A 21,834-nucleotide genomic window follows, 5' to 3' on the forward strand; every position below is an offset into this window, starting at 1 on the left:
TACTGAAATTTGAGGTTCAGAAACCTCTAGACCAATTAAATCAACTACCTATCTTTGCAGGTTTTCCAGGACAATAACTCATGTGTTTAAAGAAAAAACAGAGGCATGTAGTAGCCCATACGTGATGACACAGTGGAAAGGCTCCTGACCCACGAGTTGCTGGGCTCACCCTCTCTGAATTTCTTCTCTGAGACATCCTTTCCTCGGACTGAGGTGGACAGGGACCAAGAATGGAGCTCAGGAATCCAATGGCCAGCTTCTTCAGATAAAATGTGACTAGCCACATTAAAGCATTAGAGATCCAGAAATGTCTGGTAGAAATGCTGACAATAAGTGGGCAGTTAGACTGAAGGAGGGGCAAAGGAGTTGTTGATAGTTGGTGGGTGGTGAGCAGCTTCAAGTCTAGCTCTAGACAGTGGTCTCTGGAATTCAGGGTTCTACTCCTCTGAGACAGAGGCAATTCATGCCATTTGCTTTCCAGCAACGGTCTGGGTGTGGAGCCTCAGTCAAACCTACCATCCTTATCCCTGACCCCTAAATAACAAGGAATACATCTAAAGGAATTTCTTTATTCCTTAGAATCTGATAGAATCATCTTAAAAATGCCCACATGCTTAATACCATTGGCCAATCTCCCAGGAATGCAGGAAAGGTGCTGTTTCCACTCATCTGACTTAATTTCCTCAGGAGAGAAGGCAGGAAAGCAGGCACCTAGTGAGTCAGTTATTTTTACTTATAAAGCTTCCCGAGAAGCCATGAAATGTTCAGGGCTCATTTCTGGATTCTGAGCTAAAACACCACCCCTTCATCACATTATAGGGTTTTCAGTTCCAGGGGACAGAGAAGCCTGATCCTGTAGGAGGAAAGGGCTTGCATGCAGGGAGGGTTCAGCTACATGGCAGAAGGGGCTGTAGAGATACCTTCTTCAGTGTTCATTGGGGTTATGAGGTGTCAACTTCCACAAGGCAATTGGGTCTTAGGTTTACCTTCCTAAGATTCTAGCCCTTGTTTCCTAAACTTCTGCTTTCTAGTGCTTTAGCTTTCTCTGACCAAAGGGATCAGGATGGAGTAGTCGCTTGGCCACCCTAAATGTTGCTATGAGAATGACAACAAAGATTAGGAATCAGATGGCAGGGGAATTAGTCAGAGCCCTGCTGAGGTTAAAGAGATGTACCAGGGGAGAGCTTCAGGTGTACGGTGCAGGTTGGCACGGTCAGCCTTTTCTGCTTGCAGGGTCAGGTGCACACTGCAATGGCACAGATTCGGTTACTGTGGCATTTTTAACAGGTTGTCTTTGCTGCCTAAGTTCAGGGTTAATGCCGTTCTGGCCCAACTGCCTTATACTCTGATAGGGAAAGGTGGTATTCTTAATGCTATGTAGGCAATAAAACTACATAGTTGAGGCAGTGAACATTGATATTGGATGGGGAAAGGAAGCTCCATGAATCTCAAGTCCCCAAGAGAGAAGATTGGCAAGGAGCCAGGAGATACTGCAATGAGAGAATCCCAGCTAGGAAAGAAATCACATAGTAGAGAGGAGGTAGAGGATCCTGAAGGGAAGAAAAGCAGACAGGTTATTTTGAACATAGCAGACCTAAAGGAAAGCACTGGGGCCTTATGGACAGGAACCAAAATGCCACATTCTCTGGGCAGGTGAGGCCATGGAGGGGCTCAGCAGCCGGGGGAGTGGGTGGGATGAGAGTGGGAACTCTGCATGTGCTGAGGCAGTATTTGCAGGTCCTGTGGGAACTTCCCTCTCTGGGAGGAGGAACCTGGGAGAAGGAGTCCCAGCGTTTTCCTACCTGGCTCCTCTCTCCCACTTCCATCTGTTGTCTTGCCCATGGAAGATAAGCTCTCAGCTCTTTAGCTTAGTATATCCACTGCACCTCTCTTCTCTGTGCACCGAGAAGAGGTGGACTTGACTAGGGAACTTTCTAAATATCTGCAAAGCTAATTTTAGAGAGTGAAACTTATTTCTGGATCTTCAGCCAATCAGTAGAGAGAAACAGGCGTGTTCTCAGGAGAGCACCCTGAGATCTTGGGATTGAACCTTTCTCAAGGTGGGAGGTCTTAGGACTAACACAGAAGTGTATGAGGCAAGAACAGGGAAAATGATAGGACTGTCAATGCCTAGACCAGCCCATTCACCCAGGAGAAGGTAGATAGAGTTGCATGAAAAGTCGGGGGAAGGTGTCTGGAGGGCTATAGGCTGGGGAATTATGAGCAACAGGAGTGGCTTCTCTCCCATTTCAGAAATTGTAAGAAAAAATTTTGAAGAAATTATAGCTTCAAGTCTGAATCCTGCAAAAGATATTTAGGCCTTGAGAGATTACTATCATTTATACACTTAGCTATCAGATTCCCTACTATGACCCTAAATTTCAAGTGAGGAAGATATAAGAGGGTGAGTTTCTTTTACAAAGATCCCTCCAGGTAACATCTATATTACCCTAACAGCAGCTTGAGAAGGTACATTAAGTGTCTTCTGGGCTGCTGGCATAGAGATATTGTCTAAGTCCCTCCTCCTGAAGGGTAGGAAAAGACTTTGAACTTTTCCCACCCTGGGTCAGGTATAGTGCCTACAAGAGACCTCATGTTGGAAGCTTGCTAACCCAATGGAGGATGGGAAAGTGGGCTTTAGAACCAACCTGAAGCTAAAGGACTATGCTAACAGGTAGTGTCCCATACTCTAGACCCTACAACTATAAATATTATCCTCTCAGAGGAGTTGGTGTAGCTGCCTCTGCTCCTCTCTGCTCTACAGCTAGGGAGCTATAGCTGCCCAGAGTAGTAGTGTGGAAGGGAAGAGATGTTGGCCACCAAGAACTGCTGCCCTCCCCAAATTTCCCAAGATGGGGAGACTTCTTCTCCCAGGAAGTACCTGAGTCTGGATACGGTTAAGGCCCCGGAACCAGAGGATCTGGCCTCGGCGTAGCTCCATCTCTGCATGGTCAATTTCATCTAGCCCCTCTGCATCCTTGGTGATCTCCTCTTTGGTAATGCCATGCCCAGCCTCCTTCAGGAACTTCAAGGATTGGGTAGGTATTGTAGAGATTACCTGAGAACAGGTGCAGCAAAAAGGAAAATACCAGAATGGTGGTGAGAAGAGCTGTCATTCAACTTCAACAGGTCAGGCCCTTGGGTAGGTTTATAACCCATCCACTGAGAGAATAGTGGGAGAAGCACCAGTCTATTCAAGCAGCATTCATCAAGTGCCTGTCAGCTGTCAGGACCCCAAGAAGGTCTTCTATATTTGTGGACATCCAAAGGGGAACTTATATTCTAGTAGTTGACCAGTTAGCTGTCTAGTTATATGCTTCATTCTTCTCCTACTGTCTCAGTTCTTCCTTTCCATTTTGCCATGTGTCTTTTCAGAGAAGTAGAACTAGGATGCATGGTACACAGTGAGAAAGGATAGAGATCGAGGCCTGGAGGAAAAGAACCTTGTGGACAGGACGGTCACATTACATGTGTATGAATAAGGGGAAGAGATGGTGTTGGAAAAGAACGAGCCTCTTCTTAGTTACCACATGCAAAGAAAGTTATGAAACTGTGATGGAAGGATACTAAAAGTCTTCTTGGGCTTGGGGTGAGGAAGTAGGTGGGACAGGCCAGGTAAGAAGGGACATAGGAGTATTACCAGAAGCCATGGAGCAGTAGAGTAGGCTTGTAATTCAAAATAAATCATTTGGTGAGTTTAGAACCTATCAGTCAGTTCTCCTTTACGTACAAGAGGGGGAGTGGACAAAGTTTAGATGGGAAAGATGGGCTCTGTGGGCAGTCCCAAGTATTTGGACCCAAGTGTTTTGAAATAAGAAGGATATCAGTTCTGCTTTTGGATATGCTGTGATATAGAACGAAGGCTGTTACCTGAGATTAAGGCCACAGAGTTACATGTGAGACTGACTCAGATGATAGTTTCAAACAGTAGGTGAAACAACCAAGCTTCACCCTAGTGTAAGCTGCTTCAGAGACCCACTAGTAAATGAACTTCAGCAAACAGAACAGGGTGGAGGGACTTGGGTTAGGAATTGGGATAGGACTTAATTAGGGAGGCATCTAGTATGAAAAAACACTAGGTCTCTGGGGAAAAGGCTGCAGCCCTGGTGGTGCTGGTGGTGGGGAATCTTTGGGGTTAGTTACAGCAAAGCAGAAAACATCAAAGTAGTGTTAGGAAAGGGGTGAAACTCTTACCAGACCTGATATTATAATTTTAGCAGCTAACATTTATTGAATACTCATAGGGTAGTAGACATTGTTCTAAGTCATTTTGGTATAGTAACTGATTTGCTGATTAACAACAATTAACAATGACCCTATTAGCCTAAGTTGAGGAAAACTGAGACACAGAGTGGTTAAGAAACTTGTTCAAAGTTCAACTTGTAAAAGGGGAAGCTAGAATTCAAACTCAGGTGGTCGGTCCAACATCCATGCTCTGAGCTTTAGGCTATATTGCTTCTCTGGACACCTTGTGAGTCTGGATTTATGAGAGTCAGCAATTCAACCGAGATAAGACCATGGTGAGAAACAGAAGAGATGGGGGAAGTCTTAAACGTTGTCAGCAGAGTAGCCTGGGCCAGACGGAAGCTTCATTAGAATAAAGACATGCTTTGTAAACTCTTCTATTTCTAAGACTTCCACTTTGTTATTATTTTTTCAGTAAATTTCATTGAAAATTTCCACTCCCATCTCAGAAAAGCTAAGGGATTTAGCTTCCAGGCCTGGTTAGAGGAGAGATCTGAGGTCTCTAAAGTGGTGGGCAGTGATCATTCCACCTTGGGATCCTAGAAGATAGAAAAACTCAAAAACTTGAGGGGGTGGGAGGAAAGGAGAAGAGGTCTGCAGGCTGTATGAATGCACAGGGCGGGTTGGCCAGTACTCACCTGGCCCCACAGCAGTTCTCCAATACCAATGAAGAGACACCAAAACCACTGGGACAGAGTAAGGCTTGTACAGCTGAAAGGTTTACCCCCAAATTCCACGATGAAAATCTACAATAGAGTTGGGTCAGCCCATCATCAGAGAGGTAACAGGTAGTCAGCCCCCCAGCCAAGGCCACCAGAGACACATAATCCCTCACCCCAGGATCCCTGAGGTCTAAGTCCTGATTTCCTTGTTGAGAAAGGAGAAAGAAAAAATTCGGAAGGAGAGAAGGGAAGACAGACACAGTTACGATAAAAATTATTAATGTAAGAGCTGGGGAAATGGGAAGCTAAAGAATTCTTATGACTAAAGCCAGTGGTGACAAAGATAAGTCACAGCAATGGAGGAGAGGAACTGAGGATGGAGACAAATAAGGGAGGTACCCAGCTTAGGGGGGAGGCAGGAGCTCCTTAGTTATACGGTGAGCTCATAATCTCTTGTATCTGCAGATGTTTAAGTGTAGCTCTGACTAGGGTAAGAAGGAAGGGCTCAATCCTCTTCCCATGAGGGCACCCACATTCTTAACCCCAGGCCCCAGAGAAGCCCAAGACAGGCTTATCTGTCACCCACATGTGCAGCCTCCCATCTCTTCCCTTTCTCTGTGGACTGCAAAAAATTCCTACTGAGAGAGCCCCCATAGTGCACAAGGCACATTTCATGTATGCTCACAGGAAGCATGGAAAGAGGGTTGAAGACAGGGACCCTTCTCTTGGTTACTTCATAAGATTTCTGTGTTTTAGAAAGATAATAAAAGGATCCTACAAGTATTATTTCATTTGCTACCAACATGCTGCCTTGCACTGGGGCACTTGACACAGCAGTTTCCAAATCTACAACCATGTGCAAATGGAAGCCAATGGGGAACCCAACACCTCACAGCCCCCATTACCCCCTTGCACCTTTTCCTGGGTAATTAAGGAACCCTGGCTGCCAGCTTCTGGCCTGTAACACTATAGACTTCCTACCCCAATTCCAGCTAGAATCTCACCTGGCTAACGAATGTGCCGAGAACCACAGAACAAAAGATAATATTACGAAAGATGCCTGAGAAGACATTCCTCTCTCCATGGATCTTGCGTGAATTGATTTCATTGAAGAGCTGCATCAGCACAAAAGTGTTGAACACAATGGTGTAGTGCTGGCTGGGTGGGGAATGTAGGGGTGCCTTTCTCCCACTGTCAATGTCAAATAATTTCTCACCTAGAAGAGAGAGCAGAAGCACTGCAGGGTAAGTCTGATGTCAACGAGGGCTCAGGTTGAGTCAGAACATGCTATGTGGACATATTGGCTACTGATGGCTGGTTTCCATTTGAATTGGTCAGTATTTAAGCTATGTTAATTATTAAGCATTTCAAATGTTAGCCGTGATCTCAATATATCAGACCCTAACTCAGTTGCTCCGTTAATATTTACCTTCTTACAGTGCAGCATGGTGGTAGAACTACATGCACTGGAGTCAGGCAGACATAGATTTGAATCTCAGCATCACTATCATGTGACCCGAGTTTTCATTTTATAATCTCTAAAAAAAGGTATAATGAAGCTATCCTTGTGAAATTCTGTTAGGATTTAACAGAAGTACGTAAACTAGCATAACGTGCCCAGTAGCGGGAACAGAGGACACACTCGGTGAGTGAAACTGCTGTTACTCCTAGTCTTGTGCTCAGTCTGCGCCCCTGCTGCCTTCTGTCTTTGGGCCACTCTCTGCCCATCGCCATCCAACGACACAACCACCACCTCACTCCCGTCCCCACCCTCAGCTCACCGGCAAAGACAAGTAAAAAGATGACTGTGAGCTGATACACTGCATGGCCCAAGATGTTCTTCATCATAGTCCGTGATATTAGAGGCTTATTTCGGCCATAGGGGCGACGCATCAACAGAGAATCTGTGGGAGGCTCTGTGGCCAGGGCCAATGAGGCAAACGTGTCCATGATTAGATTAACCCACAGCATCTGCACAGCTTTCAATGGGGAATCCTGGTGGGGAGAAGAGCCAATCCTTTTAGATTTCCTCAGAAACGACCCTCACCTCACTCATCAGCCTCACCTTTGTCTAGCTTCTATTATCCCCTTAGACTTTGGGTCACTTATTAGCTGAGTGACCTTGAGAAAGATACTTAACCTCTTTGAGTCCTAGGTTCCTCATCTGTCAAATGAGGATGATAGGTTCTCTGCAAGATTGTTTTGGAAGAGCAGAGATAATCATGTAAGTGCTTCTCACAGTGGCTGACATCATAAGATAAATTACCATTGCCCCACACAAGCAGATGGAGAGTGGACCTAAAAGAGCTGACCCCTACCCTGACACCACCGGGGGAACTGTCCTTACTCTTCAGTAGCACACTGTGCCCTATTCCCCACATTTCTCAGCCCCTGCCTCATCTCTCCCATTCCAGCCCCCCTTCACACACACTCCCTTCACCTGAGTGATGCAGGCGCCGGTGAAGGCCACGATCACGGCCACCACATTGACAGTGAGCTGGAACTGCAGGAACTTGGAGATGCTGTCATAGACATTTCGTCCCCACATCACTGCCTTCACAATGCTGGTAAAGTTGTCATCTGTTAGGATGATGTCTGATGCCTCCTTTGCCACATCTGTGCCTGCAATACCCTGAGGTGAGAAGGGGAAGGGAAACTGAGGAACTGGGTAAAGCAGAGTTTACCAGCATTCTGAACCCAGACTCCATTTCCTGACCTCCAAGAAGCTTCTGAACTAGGCTAACACTAGAGGGCACACTAGCCACACAAATACTAAAGACTAAACCATGCATCTTGAGTCATTTTCTTCCCCAAAGAAAATGAAGGGGAAATGTATCGCTGTCACTTTACAGAAAAGAAGGCTGGAACCTGATGCTACCACCTTACTCCTGAACCCAGATTGCAAATTACAGTTATCTTTGATATTCCTTTTTCTCTTCCTTCTTACTCTCCCACCTTAGAAACAAATTAAAAGATAGGGAACATGTCCTATCTAGTCTACCTCCAAATTCTTAAATCTCACTTGCCACTGCCAGTATCTCGTTTAAGTCCTTGTCACCCCCAACTTTAAGTAGGAGAAATAGTTTGGTGGCACAGTTAAGGAGTCTTACCCTTGCTCAAAATCCCAACACTGAGAGACCACTAAAAGTTTCTGAGTAGAAATATCAGGGATTGAGAGCTGTACTTAAGAAACAGTAAATTTTCTCATCCAGCACTCAGAGCCCTCAATAAGTGAACGCTGATGCATTTTCCGACCCACTCTTACGTATCTTTCTGCTTAAAACCCACTGGTTTATTCACAATTTCCTGAATTTCTCATTCTACTTATATCATTTTCCCAAGTCTGGAACATCCTCTTTCCCCGTCTACTTAAAACTTACCTCTTTAATGTTCTACTCAACTAAGCTCTACTTGCGTTGCAAAGCTGTCCCTACCATCCCCAGCCCATACTTTTATTACACATTTTACAACTTCTGTAACCCACAGAGGAGCTTATTTGTTTATTTGGCTTGCATTAGTAGATTACTGGTTCTCTTTACCTGGTGGTATTATTTTCCTATCCAGATTGCAACAAATGAATATCTATTAGACTATACAATTTGGTTTCCCCATTGAAAAAAAGTTCTTTAACCTGACCTGTAGTGGAGCAGTGGATCAAGTGTTGACTTGGAATGCTGAGGTCGCCAGTTTGAAACCCTGGGCTTGCCTGGTCAAGGCATACATGAGAAGCAACTACTACAAGTTGATGCTTCCTGCTCTCCCCAATGCCCTTTTTCTCTCTATCCCCACTTTAAAATTAATAAATAAAATCTTTTTAAAGACAGCTCTCTAAAGTTCTCTATTACATCCATACAACACTACACCATGCACTATAAAAAGAGGAGGAAAATAAAGGAGGAATATCTCTATGTACTATTACCATAGAATAATCTTCAAGTTATGTTAAGTGAAAAAAGTGAGTTGGAAAAAAAGTGCATAGAATGTATATAGGTGAGAATGGATAGTACTGTAGATAAGCATCGCTCATCTAAAAGAGTGAGACATAAATATATTACTCAATTATTTTTTAAAAAAGCAAAAAGGATAAACCAAAATCTAAAAAAATAAATTACCTGTAGGATTAAGAAGTACACAACAAGGTAGAGGCGATAGGAACAGAAGCTAGATTTCTATGAAAAGGCCAGTTTTTCATATTTGACTTTAGAACTACATAACTACTTTACACGTTATTTAAAAACTTAAGTTTAAAAAGCAATCTCTAAATTGGAAAGCAACATGATATAAACGAATTGGCATAACCAGTAACCAGTTGGTAGCACAACCACACACAGGAAAAATGTCCCAAATGACTTTTTAAAAATTTACTTAAAAAAAAATTTATTCATTTTATAGAGGAGAGAGAGAGAGAGAAAGAGAGAGAGAGGGAGAGAGAGAGAGAGAAATGAGTGGGGGAGCAGGAAGCATCAACTCCCATATGTGCCTTGACCAGGCAAGCCCAGGGTTTCGAACTGGCAACCTCAGCATTCCAGGTCGATGCTTCATCCACTGCGCCACCACAGGTCAGGTTTCCAAATGACTTTTTAAAAAACACAGTAAATTGATGGCATATCCTTAGTAGGATATAACTACAGGGTAAAAAATAGCTATAAGAAAAACCTTTAACTAGCCCTGACCACATAGCTCAGTTGGCTAGCATGTTGCTCTGATAGGCCAAGGTTGCAAGTTTGATCCCAAGTCAAGGCACTTACAAGAAATGACCAATGAATGTGTAAATAAGTGGACCAACAAATCAGTGTTTCTCTCCCTCTCTCTGTCTGCCTCCCTTCCTTTTTCTCTAAAATCAATTAAATTTTAAAAAATCCCTTAATTGTTTTTAGTAGAGTAATTGTATTATTGTTGCTCTTTTGAAATTATTATATATATATATATATTTTAGAATAAAGCAAATAGTAATTATGCTAATTTCCTTAGAAATCAAAACCAAAATCACCAGGCAGTGGTGCAGTGGATAGAGTGTTGGACTGGGACATGGAGGACCCATGTTTGAAACCCTGAGGTTGCCGGCTTCAGTGCGGGTTCATCCAGCTTGAGCATGGGCTCACCAGCTTGAGCATGGGGATGCTGGCTTGAGTGTGGGATCACAGACAGGACCCCATGGTCGCTGGCTTGAGACCAAAGGTCACTGGCTTGAAGCCCAAGGTCGCTGGCTTGAGCAAGGGGTCACACATTCTGCTGTGGCCCCCTGGTCAAGACACATATGAGAAAGCAATCATTGAACAACTAAGGTGCTGAAAAGATGAACTGATGCTTCTCATCTCTCTCCCTTCCTGTCCGTCCCTACCTGTCCTTCTCTCCATCTCTGTCTTTGTCAAAAAAAATTATTTTTCAGCTTATGAGATATTAATATAAAATCAGGGAAGTTAAATAAAACTAGGAGGTTAAAGTAGTTCTAAATTTGTATTGGAAATATAAATATGAATTCATGAAGTATTTTACTTTAAAACACAGAAACACAAAAGAAACATATGAAATGTATTTCCTAGCTTCATCCACTGATAAGGTCTAGAAACAATGATTTACTCAGTAGTAAGGAGTCTCCTGATATTCAGATTATGTTCTCTAAATACCATTTCTCACTAAAATGAAGCAGGACTCCTTTGAGAAATGGATGACTCTAGATTTAGGATAAGAAATACACATGATGATGACACTGGAACATATTATAAGAAACCAAGGAAGCTATTAGGGACAGCTGGGGTTGTATCAAAAGAACTTAGCAGGGTTGAAGATGGTCATGACGACTCAGTGTGGACATCAAAATGATAAGATGGGCAATGGACTGAAACACAGCAAATATGCTTAAATCCATGAGTTCATAATAATATTTAAAAATATATAATCGATTGGTCACTTTGGAGGATCTGAAAAAGTCAACTCATTATTTTGAAAACTGTTAAATAAAGAAAAAGAATCAATCATTAATCTGACTTTCATGTAGGAATTGAACTTCAGATTAAACAAAAAACTGATAAGGGAACATTTTTAAGTAGAATATTCAAGTTAATAAGTAAAGAAAATCACAACATCATTTTGTAGCCTCTAATGATCTAGAACCTGATTACTTCTACAACTAATTACTAGTTAATAGAAAATATAAGAAACAAAAGAACACGTTAAAGGACATTTCAGGGTTACAGTCAACAAAAGCTATGCTGTGTGATATTCTGTGAAGACAAACAACCTGGTTCCTTCAATACTAAATAGCTATGAAAAACGATGGGAGGGGATTGTGCAGAAAAGAGTTAATACAGCAGGCCTGAGACTGCTATCCTAGAGAGGCCTATGTGTACGGTTGGCAATTGGAAACTCTGCTCCCAGTATCCTCCCAGTCAACAGTTAACTGAAAAGTAATTAGTGATTCACTGTGCCTAAAATGTGCCCAAACAATATGGTTTCTGAACAGCTGTTTCCCTTCTGGGAGTCTGGAATCACAGCATGAGCTAGGCAATGGTGCATAGATAACCAACCCCAATGAACACCTTGGGTGCTCAGTCTCTGATGGGCTTCTCTGGACAGAAACATTACATGTGTTGTTGCATTTTTGTCGCTGGGGGAAAGCGTGCTTTGTGTGAACCCTTGCCGTGGAAGAGAGCATAAGGAAGCCCACAAATGGACCCCTTTAAACTCCGCCTATGACTTTCCCCCTTACTACGTCCTTACTGTCTCAATGTACTAAAACTTAGCCATGAGTACAGATATACTCTGAGTCCCATCAGTTCTTCTAGTGAACCCACAAATGTCAAGGTTAGTCTTGGGTACTCAACACAGTGATCCTATGAGATCAGTGCCTATCAAACTTTAGTGTATGTCAGAATACCAATGGCCTATTAAAACAGATTACTGGGCCCCAACTCCAAGCTTTCTGATTCAGTAGATCTGATGTGGGGCCTGAGAATCTGCATTTCTATAGGTTTACAGCTGGAAAAAAAGGAGCACACTTTCAGAACTACTGCTATAGATAAAGATATTTAGGAGACACATCAAACAATTGCAATGTATGGATCTTATGTGGAGAAATGAAAACAACATTTATGAAGCAACTGGGGATATGTCAACTGACTAGATATTTGATGATAGTAAGGAAGCAATTTTTTGAGATAATGGTATTATGATTCTTTTAAATATATTTTATTGATACATACTTATCTTTCCAAGACACACACTGACATTTTTTTTTTTTTAAGGAAATGACATGATGTCTTGAATTTGCTTCAGAATAATTCAACTGGAGATGGAGAATATGCAGGAAGGGGACAGGGAAGGGTTCAGGGAAACAAGCTTGGCCTAATTTTGAAAGCTGATGCTGAGTGACAAGTACATGGGGATTGATTAAATCATTCTGTCTACTTTTGTATATTCTTGAAATTTCCTAGAATAAACACTTTTTTGTTGTTAAACAGAGCATCTTAAAGACCGATTACTTCTTGGCCCTGGCCGGTTGGCTCAGTGGTCGAGCGTTGGCCTGGCGTGCGGGGGACCCGGGTTCGATTCCTGGCCAGGGCACATAGGAGAAGCACCCATTTGCTTCTCCACCTCCGCCCTCCTTCCTCTCTGTCTCTCTCTTCCCCTCCCACAGCCAAGGCTCCATTGGAGCAAAGATGGCCCGGGCACTGGGGATGGCTCCTTGGCCTCTGCCCCAGGCGCTAGAGTGGCTCTGGTCAAGGCAGAGCGACACCCCAGAGGGGCAGAGCATCGCCCCCTGGTGGGCAGAGCGTCGCCCCTGGTGGGCGTGCCGGGTGGATCCCGGTCGGGCACATGCGGGAGTCTGTCTGTCTCTCCCTGTTTCCAGGTTCAGAAAAATACAAAAAAAAAAAAAAAAAAAAAAAAAAAAAAGACCGATTACTTCTTGAATCTCTTTCCACTGCTTAAAAATCACCGACAGTTCAATATATAGGGGACCCTTACAGTCACAAGCTACTTAAGGGTGAGAATGTACTTTGCAATTTGGGAGCTTTTAAATGTCCCTGAACATCAGAACGAACAAGTGTGCCTGTTAAGAAAACCCAAATATTTCTGGGACCCACTCCAGATGTCACTGAATCAAAATGTCCAACTGTGGAACCTTGGAACATGCTACTTTAAGAGAATCTTACAAGTGATTCTGATGTTCCCAGACTCACAAGTAGAAAGCAGAGTGATGAACAGTGCTGGTCACAGAGTATGTGTTCCATATAAAACATGGATTTTCTACAGTGTGCGTAGGCAGATAAGATTACATGTTCATGTGCAAGTTCAAGATGGTCTTGCTCTCCTGGGTTATGATGCTTCCTGATTTCCCTGCCTACATCATCTATTCTCATAGTTGATAGCTCCCCATTTATACACATTATTACTAGCTAGGTTGGGAAGAGAGATGGAGTTGGAGAAAAGAACACAAAGTAAGATGTGAAGGTACAGGAAGCCCATCTTGGCTTCCTGATAGACTGCTGAGCTGCTTACCATGGCAAAACCAACATCTGCTTTCTTCAGAGCTGGCCCATCATTTGTGCCATCACCAGTGACAGCCACCACCTGCCGCTGTTCCCCAACAGTACTGTCAATGATGCCTGGGAAGAGCAGACACACCCCAGTCAGTCCACACGTGCCATCTGAAGCCATTTGGCGAGCCCTGTTCCTCCCCAAAGGTGCTTTTCTGGTCTGGTGCTTGCCATCACCTCCCTTCTGCTGCCTTCTTTTTTCCCGTGCTGGAAGTTCTATACTGTCACCCAAGGGCAGTACACTGTTTCATGGGTAGCACTCTGACTGAAGGAATTCTGTCCTTATCAGATACTGTCTGGTGCCCTAAGACAGCTATTATGTGGCACAAAAGCACCAAATGATTTGGAGGCAGAGACTGGGGGTTGAGCTGTACCACTTCTACTAACTGGCTGGGCAATTTGGAAATGTTACTTATTGTTTCAGCCTCAAACTTCATTTGTAAAATAGAAATAGTTTAACCTGTCCTGCCCAGTTCATAGTATTATTGGCAAACAAGATACATAGGATAGTGTTTAAAACTTTATTATACACCATAGACTCACTAGGGGTTCAGCTGTTTGCTTAACTGTATATTCTCCCGAAGAGCCAGAGAGCTCTCCTAGGACCTCCCTGTTCTGAACAGGAAAGTTGTTTGGGAGGATGGTTTTTACCTGTCCCCACCCTGCTGCCTTCCACTACCCCAGTCACCTACTCAGGAGATGACCTCACCTTTGACCAATGTATGCTTGTCTGTGGGGGAAGATCGTGCCAGTACTCGAAGCTTAGGCCAGATCTTGTCCAGCTTCTCTTGCTCTACCTGCCAATATCAGACACACCTGGGGTCAGTCAAGCTTAGAACAGCCATCCAGGAAAACCTGCCTTTTCCATGCACTTCAAATTGCTGGGAGACCTGGTACTTCACTGCCCAGGGGGAGTGTTAGCCTGGCCCCCAGTGCAGATGAAGTAGCTGCCTCAGTCTCCAAGGGCGCATTCACTGATGGTGACCATTCAGGCCTGGCTTGTCTTCTTTTTCCACCCAACTTCCTCCCTGGGAGACAATCCCATATTTCTTAGACCCTTGACAGGAGGTGAGCCAGGGTTAGCTGTTGGCTCAGGTGGCTAAAGTGGTGCTCCTGAGGCCTTGGGTTTGATTTCTACACAGAACAGGAAGCTTTGGTCTGCTCCACACTCAGACCACATCCTCTTACAAACCTGTGCCACTGTTAGTCACAGGGCAGTGACAGAGGAGGAATGAGGTAGAGGGAAGTCAGTACAAACTAATCCCAGGACTGAAAAAAAATGGAAAGATGTGAAAAGTTAGAGACACTGTCTCAAAAGCTAGCTTCTGAATGACAATCATGAGATCTCAATTTTACCATCTGAGCAGCTTTGGTGGAAGGGATATTTCACTATTAATAGATTTTAGTTTAAAAACCACCCACTTTCTTCCACGTGTCCCAGATGCCTTACAACAGACCCAGCCCTTCCCTTGCCAAATGAGACCTCAGTTCCGCTCAGCCAGGACCCACCTCGCCCTTCTCATTGCGGATAAGTCGGTTGAATTCTTTGCCTTCCAAGCATAGGAAGTCATCCCCCGGTGTCAGAATGCCACATTTGGTGGCAATGGCCCGGGCTGTATTGATGTTGTCTCCTGTTACCATTCTGACAGTAATGCCAGCTTGCTTGCATTTGGTAATAGCTTCTGGTACCTGTGGAGAGGGAAGCAAGAGGGGAGAACGACTGCGGCTGGCCACGCTGGGAAGCAGCCCCGTCCAGCTGTGCCCTCATGTAGACAGGAGAGGCACTCTAGAAGCAGTGCCATGGGGTACAGGTTAAGTCTAGTCATTTTTACATGGTTTGCTGCCACCTCATTTCTGTCCTATCCATAATACTCACATTGGAATTCGCCTCATTGTACCATGAGGTGAAGGGGAAATTGGCTTCAGAAAGCAGGTATCAAAGCTTATTCTTCCATTTACCATCTAGACCAGTGTTTTTCAACTTCCGGTCTGCAGACTGCTGCCGGTCCACCAGAAATTTCCTGCCAGTCAACTCTTTCACGGAGCGGCATGAAATTTCTGGCAGACCACCATGGGTTACCTGGACCAGCAGTTGACAAACATGATCTAGACTCCTTAGCAGGGTACATATGGCCTTTTGAGAATTGGCCGCTGTCTTTCTTTCTAGCAGAAGCTTTAACACTCTGCACCCTCCTTGGCTCATGCTCCAACCATATCAGTTCTTTGTAGTTTCCCAAACACTGGACACCCTTTCATGCTTTTGGGCCTTGATAATTGATAGTCCATTTGTAGGAACTCAGAAACAGAGACTTTTTCAATGCCCTACTGTCAAGAATAGTATTCAGCTCTTCTGGGGGGGGGGGGGAGATTCAGCAAAAATGTGTTGATTGAAAGAAGGTGGTTAGAGACAAAGCTGGTATCCTGATTAATTTAGCCTCCTGACTATCCTTAAGAACCAAATGATAAGCCCAGAGAAGCCCATGCTTCCCACCCCACAGACAGCATTAGGTGTAGGAATGGCACCTTCTCACAGGTCTGTACTCTGCAGCAGTTCTGTGAAGCCGAAAGCACAGAAATGGCTTTCCTCATAAGTGAGAAGCAGTTAGGTGACTTGTGTGGGTCACAACTAGAAGCAGAACCAGTACCCTTGTTCCCATGACTCCTGGTGGCTTCCCAGTAGATCACACTGGGGCTGCACATGGGCCACGGCCACCAGAAGACTTCCATTCATGTGTTCTTGTCCTTTCTCCAAGCCAAAGCCTCACCTCTGGGCGCACAGGGTCCTCAATGCCCACCACTGCAATACAGGTCAGTTCAGTGAGGATTTCATTCTCATTGTCCCACGGGGGCTCTACGTCATTGAAATCTCGATAAGCTAAGCAGATAGTCCGGAGTCCCTCACAGGCCATCGGCTCAATGACAGTGCGCACCATCTCATCTCGGTCCTTATTCTTGAATGGCACTGCTTCTCCTTTCTTGTCCAGGATTCGATTACACCTGGGGAGGTACAAAGTTAGAAAGCAGCATCCCCCCCAGTATATTTATAACTCCACAGCCTTTTATATATAGACATTGTGGCAACTCTGCATTACTTCTAAAGACATCTCCATGGCCAGAGATATTTATCCACTACCCAGGTAGCTCCCTTTATCCAAGGTGGGGGTGGCCTGCTGATGGATAGGCAGAGTGTATGACTTTTCCATGTCATCTGTTACTACTCATATGTGATGCAGTGCCAAGAGTCATTTATGGATTATCTGCTCTTCTGAACTTCTCAAAAGTATTCTGCCCCCAGTATTGAGAATAGTGTTCAGTGGATAGGGTGTGCTCAACAAGAATGTATTCAATGACAGAAGTCAAGTTAGGATACTAGCTAATTCAGTTACTGGCCCTATACCCATGTAGATCAACTGTTAATGACCTGTGGATAGTCTAGCTACTTTGATTAGGTTATGCAACTTCCCTATAATTAGAACTGACAATAAGAAGAAAAGGGGAACATAGAACTAACATTTCTAGTACTTGCTATGTGCAAGGTGTTTATATACACTGAATCATTTAACTATAGTAATGAATGGGTATTACTATCTGTTTTCAGATTAAGAAATGGAAGCTTGAATGGCCTAGGTCTGAATCCTGGCAGTACCACTATTAGCTATTAGCTATATCACCTTGAGCAAGTTACTTAACTTCAGTGTACCTTTGTTTTCTTGTCTGTAAAAATGAAGTGATAATAGTATCTAACTCATCAAATTGTGAGGATTAAATAAAATGAGCCACCTGCAGTCCTTATAAACAATGCTTGGCCTAGGTAAATGCTCAGAAGAGGCTTATGCATCCTTCAGTGGGTTCAGCATGGGCCTGTCACCTAGACCTTCCTGAAGGAGGATCTTGAAGGGAAGAAGGGGGGAAAAGAATGCTCACTTGCGCAAAATGATCTCAGAGGCGCCCTTGCTGTACATGCGGAAGCCGCCGCTGGGCTTCTGGATGACCGTGCTCATGGACTTGCGTACTGAGTTGAACGTGTACACCTTGTAGAGCTTTTCCTCAGGCACCTCATGGCGCACCGCATGGTAGTTCTGCTTCAGGTCTGAGACAAAGCCCAGCAGTGCACACTCTGTCTTGTTGCCCACCTGCCGTGGCAGGCCTCCCTCCTTCTCTGGAGGCTGAGAGAAAAACATACAAGGCACTATTGAATAAGATGCTTCAACTGGCCCTGGCCAGCTGGCTCAGTGGATACAGCATTGACCTGATGTATGCACATCCTGGGTTCGATTCCTGGTCAGGACACACAGGAGAAGCAAACATCTACTTCTCTTCCCCTCCCTCTACCTCTTTTCTCTTTCTTCCCCTCTTGCAGTCAGTGGCTCAATTTGGTTCAAGTGATGGCCCAGCGGCTGGGGATAGCTTGTTGTTCTGAGCGTCAGCCTTTGGCATTAAAAATAGTTTGGCTGCCCTGGCCGGTTGGCTCAGTGGTAGAGCGTTGGCCTGGTGTGCGGGGGACCCGGGTTCGATTCCTGGCCAGGGCACATAGGAGAAGTGCCCATTTGCTTCTCCACAGCCCCCTCCTTCCTCTCTGTCTCTCTCTTACCCTCCCGCAGCCAAGGCTCCATTGGAGCAAAGATGGCCCGGGCGCTGGGGATGGCTCCTTGGCCTCTGCCCCAGGCGCTAGAGTGGCTCTGGTCGCGGCAGAGCGACGCCCCAGAGGGGTAGAGCATTGCCCCCTGGTGGGCAGAGCTTCGCCCCTAGTGGGCGTGCCAGGTGGATCCCGGTCGGGCGCATGCGGGAGTCTGTCTGACTGTCTCTCCCCGTTTCCAGCTTCAGAAAAATACAAAAAAAAAAAAAAAATAGTTTGGCTGATTCAAGCATCAGCCCTAGACGGGGGGCTTCCCTGCAGATCCTGGTTGGGGCGCATGTGGGACTATTTCTATCTCCCATCCTCTCACTTAAAACAACAACAAAAAATGATGCCTCAACAAAGGAGATAACTCAGGAAAGAACTCCCCTCAAAGGGCTGGGAGTGGGAGGATGGCATTTATTTTTTTCAAGCGTGGTCAGACAGGGTCAGTGGCAACTGATCACTGAGCCACCCAGGACTTATGGGTATTTTAGTTTGTCTTGGGGTTGGTGCTGAGGTCTCACACTATGTGGGTCTTATTCTAATACCCTTCCTGAGTTTCTGGAAAGTGAGTACTTTACTCCTGATAAGCCCAATTCTGTTATCAGCATGAGGTATTCCTGGAGCTATTGCATTTATATGGTAATTGGGGGACATTTTGTAGTCATAGATTCCCACCTGTCACCTTGGGGCTCCTAACCAAAATCTACTCCCACGGATTATTCCCTAGTTTCAGCCCAAATATGTTCACTTAGGAGTGGGAAATGCAATCGGCAAAGGCAGTTCAGGCAGAATGAAGAGAAGATAAGTTGTCTCAGAGACATTAATGTTCCTTCCAACCACCCATTGTAAGTCTAGGCAAAGGCAGATCTTACCAGGATCTTGGAGGTATAGGCACTGTTGAGAGCAATGCCATTGACAATAAGGTCCAGGACATTGGGCACAAGGGCATCAGGGCTGGGGAGCTGACGGTAGCGGGTATCTCCGATATAAGCTTGCACAACAGTCATGCGGTTCATGGTCAGTGTGCCCGTCTTGTCAGAGCAGATGGCTGTGGCATTGCCCATCGTCTCACAAGCATCCAGGTGCCGTACTAGGTTATTGTCTTTCATCATTTTCTACATAGAACAAGAGAAGAGATGTGAGAGGGGCCAACTAAGCTGTCCCGATATTGTCCATTTCCCAGCCAACATCTTTCCACAATTCATCCCCTTGTCCACACAAAAATGCAGGACACTATTCTTATAAATCCTCTTTACAATCTACTGGGTCATTAGAACACAGATGCGACTAGCATGATGGGCCTTTCCTAGGGCCAGGGACTTGTGCTCTTATGAGGTACAACCCAGAGTCTACAGAGGATAGACAATCTATTCTTTCATTAAAGGCTATGTGGCACTCTCCCCTCCCATCTCTGTCCTAAAGGAAAAGAAAGTATCACTCTAGTCTCACCTTCACAGAGTAGGCCAGTGAAATGGTGACAGCCAGTGGAAGCCCCTCTGGCACAGCCACCACCAGTACAGTGATACCAATGATGAAGAACTTGACAAAGTACTGGACGTAGATGGGGACGCAGTCGGCTAGCCACGGTCTGCGATGTATCACGAAGTTTTCAATCACAAAGTACAGAATCAGGACGAGAACGGTGATAGAAGACATGATCAGACCTAAACAGGAAACAAGTCACGTGAACCCCAGCTCTTAGGCCCCAGCCAGAGAAGGATTGGCATATGTTGTAGCCTCTGGCACCAATTTTTAAAACTGCTACCTCCAGAAAATCATACTAAAGCCCCCTACCTATTCTCTGTGGTTTGCATATGATAGTGTAGGGAAAAGACACAGGTTTTGCATTTCAGAGACACAGGTTCTAGTCTCAGGACTGTACTCATTTGACTCAGGACTTTGGACAGTCTTTGACCCTCTCCAGGCCTATTTCCTCATGCATAACTAGGGGGCTGGTCTAGTGTTCTGAAATAGCATTCTATGATTCTATTTTAGACCTTACCCTCGTCCCATAATTCACTATGTAGCGACCATATTTGCCAGTTTCCTAGTAGTCTGCCAATGTGGACTTTTCCCGTAACAGCCCGTGAATGCCAGGCAATTCCCACCTTGTTTACAGCGAAGCCCCTATGGTGTTAGCATAGCACCTACAAGACCAACCGTAGAACACTGCCTCCGAACCTTTCTAACGCGGCACAGACAGAGATGACAATACAGCACGTATTTATACAGTGCTGACTACGGGCCAGGTAAGCACTTCACATAAACTAATTTATTTAATCCTCACAACAACCCGTGAAATCAGCTCCTATCATTATCCCCTTTTCTGAGGAAACTAAGGCAGAGAGAGGCACTGGGAGGGGGACCCACTGTCCTGGTTTATAGACTGAGCAGATTTCTGAGATATAAGAGAACTCAGGAGGAAAAAGAACTCCCCATAAAATTTTCACTATCCATTCTAAAATCGAGAAAGTCTCAAATAAATAAACTGGGACAGCTGGTCAACCTACATAGAGGCAACTGAATCTGCTCAAGGTCTGTAAACAACTGGTGGAGGGCTCCGTTTGCCCTGGGCTCCGTATCTGGGCAGAGGCACTTACACCTGCGGCACAACAACTGGGAAGGGCCCTGCCTGCAGCCAGGGTCTGGTTTGGGTCTTCACTTTTCCCAAGGACCTGACAAGCAGGGCCAGATGGGATCAGTGAGTACCAACAAGAGCACGTTCTTCTGCACTTTCTTTAATCAGGCTCAGGGCTAAGGCGAGGCAAACAAGCTGCCAGAGTCCAAAATTGAAGGAGGCTTCACTCTCAGGGTGGCACAAGGCACCTCATTTGCCTCATCTTAGTCCTGACCTAGCCTGAAACGTAGAATAAAACAACAGAGGAGACAGGTGGTCTAGGGAGTGGCCATCAGAAAGCTTGTACTTCCTACAGAAAAATACAGGGATTAGGAGGACAACGGGAGAGATTCTGTGTAGTCTGTTTAATGTTTCAAGCTTGCGTGGCAGGCTCAATAACTTGATTCCACACGTGCAATTCAGCTCATCCACGTATAGTTTATATCCAAGAGATTTCACAGTAGTCAAAATCAGCTGGGTAAAAGAACCGAGTGAACAGGCTAGACTAACCCTGCCTAATGGAATTCTCTGCAATTGTATTCAATTTTAATTAATTTAAATAAAAACAGCCAAACTTGGTTAGTGGCTATGGTAGTGGACAGCACAGATTCTAGCTGCTCAGAGTGTGCTTAGTGGGTCAGTGTCTCTGGCCTCCCTGGGGGCTTGTTAGAAACACAGACTCTCAGGCTCTGCTCCAGACCTCCTGAATCAGACACTGTGTTTTAACATAAAGGTTCCAAGTGAACTGGACACACAGAGATGCACTGAGCTAGACTATGACTGTAGTAAAGGGAGGAAGTAACAGTGGTTGGTACCAGAACATACCTGGATAGGTGCACTGAAGGAGCAATCCTCCTTTTGTTCCCTCTTCCAAACCCAACACCCCACATCACCACTGAAACAATGTAGAGGACACCCTGGCCAGGCAGTTCAGTGGGTTAGAGTGTTGCCCCTATTCGCCAAAGTTGAGGGTTCATCCCCGGTCAGGGCAAATACAAGAATCAACCAATGAATACATAATAAGTAGAACAACAAATCAATGTTTCTCTCTCTCTCTCCCTTCTTCTCGCTCTAGAATCAATCAATAATTTAAAGAAAAGAAGGTAGAAGACAGAGACTATAGAAGCAAGTGATGGAGAAGCCACTTTCTCC

General features: G+C 44.9%; 1 protein-coding gene across 6 annotated transcripts in view; it reads right to left on the reverse strand.

Annotated features, from left to right (window-relative positions):
* The window catches only part of ATP2B4 (ATPase plasma membrane Ca2+ transporting 4), a 102,550-nt gene that overhangs the window by 9,682 nt on the left and 71,034 nt on the right, over positions 1-21,834 (reverse strand). For all 6 annotated transcript variants that reach the window (XM_066261648.1, XM_066261645.1, XM_066261643.1 and 3 more), the window contains 12 exons: positions 19,515-19,729; positions 18,938-19,180; positions 17,369-17,610; positions 16,210-16,441; positions 14,954-15,133; positions 14,154-14,241; positions 13,407-13,513; positions 7,348-7,539; positions 6,689-6,902; positions 5,912-6,123; positions 4,884-4,991; positions 2,882-3,058 (listed from right to left, as the gene is read on the reverse strand). In XM_066261648.1, coding sequence (XP_066117745.1) covers positions 2,882-3,058; positions 4,884-4,991; positions 5,912-6,123; positions 6,689-6,902; positions 7,348-7,539; positions 13,407-13,513; positions 14,154-14,241; positions 14,954-15,133; positions 16,210-16,441; positions 17,369-17,610; positions 18,938-19,180; positions 19,515-19,729 — 2,210 coding nt within the window. The remainder of the gene's footprint in view (positions 1-2,881; positions 3,059-4,883; positions 4,992-5,911; positions 6,124-6,688; positions 6,903-7,347; positions 7,540-13,406; positions 13,514-14,153; positions 14,242-14,953; positions 15,134-16,209; positions 16,442-17,368; positions 17,611-18,937; positions 19,181-19,514; positions 19,730-21,834) is intronic.

The sequence above is a fragment of the Saccopteryx bilineata genome, chromosome 2, assembly GCF_036850765.1.
Source record: "Saccopteryx bilineata isolate mSacBil1 chromosome 2, mSacBil1_pri_phased_curated, whole genome shotgun sequence".
In the NCBI taxonomy this organism is placed as follows: domain Eukaryota; kingdom Metazoa; phylum Chordata; class Mammalia; order Chiroptera; family Emballonuridae; genus Saccopteryx; species Saccopteryx bilineata.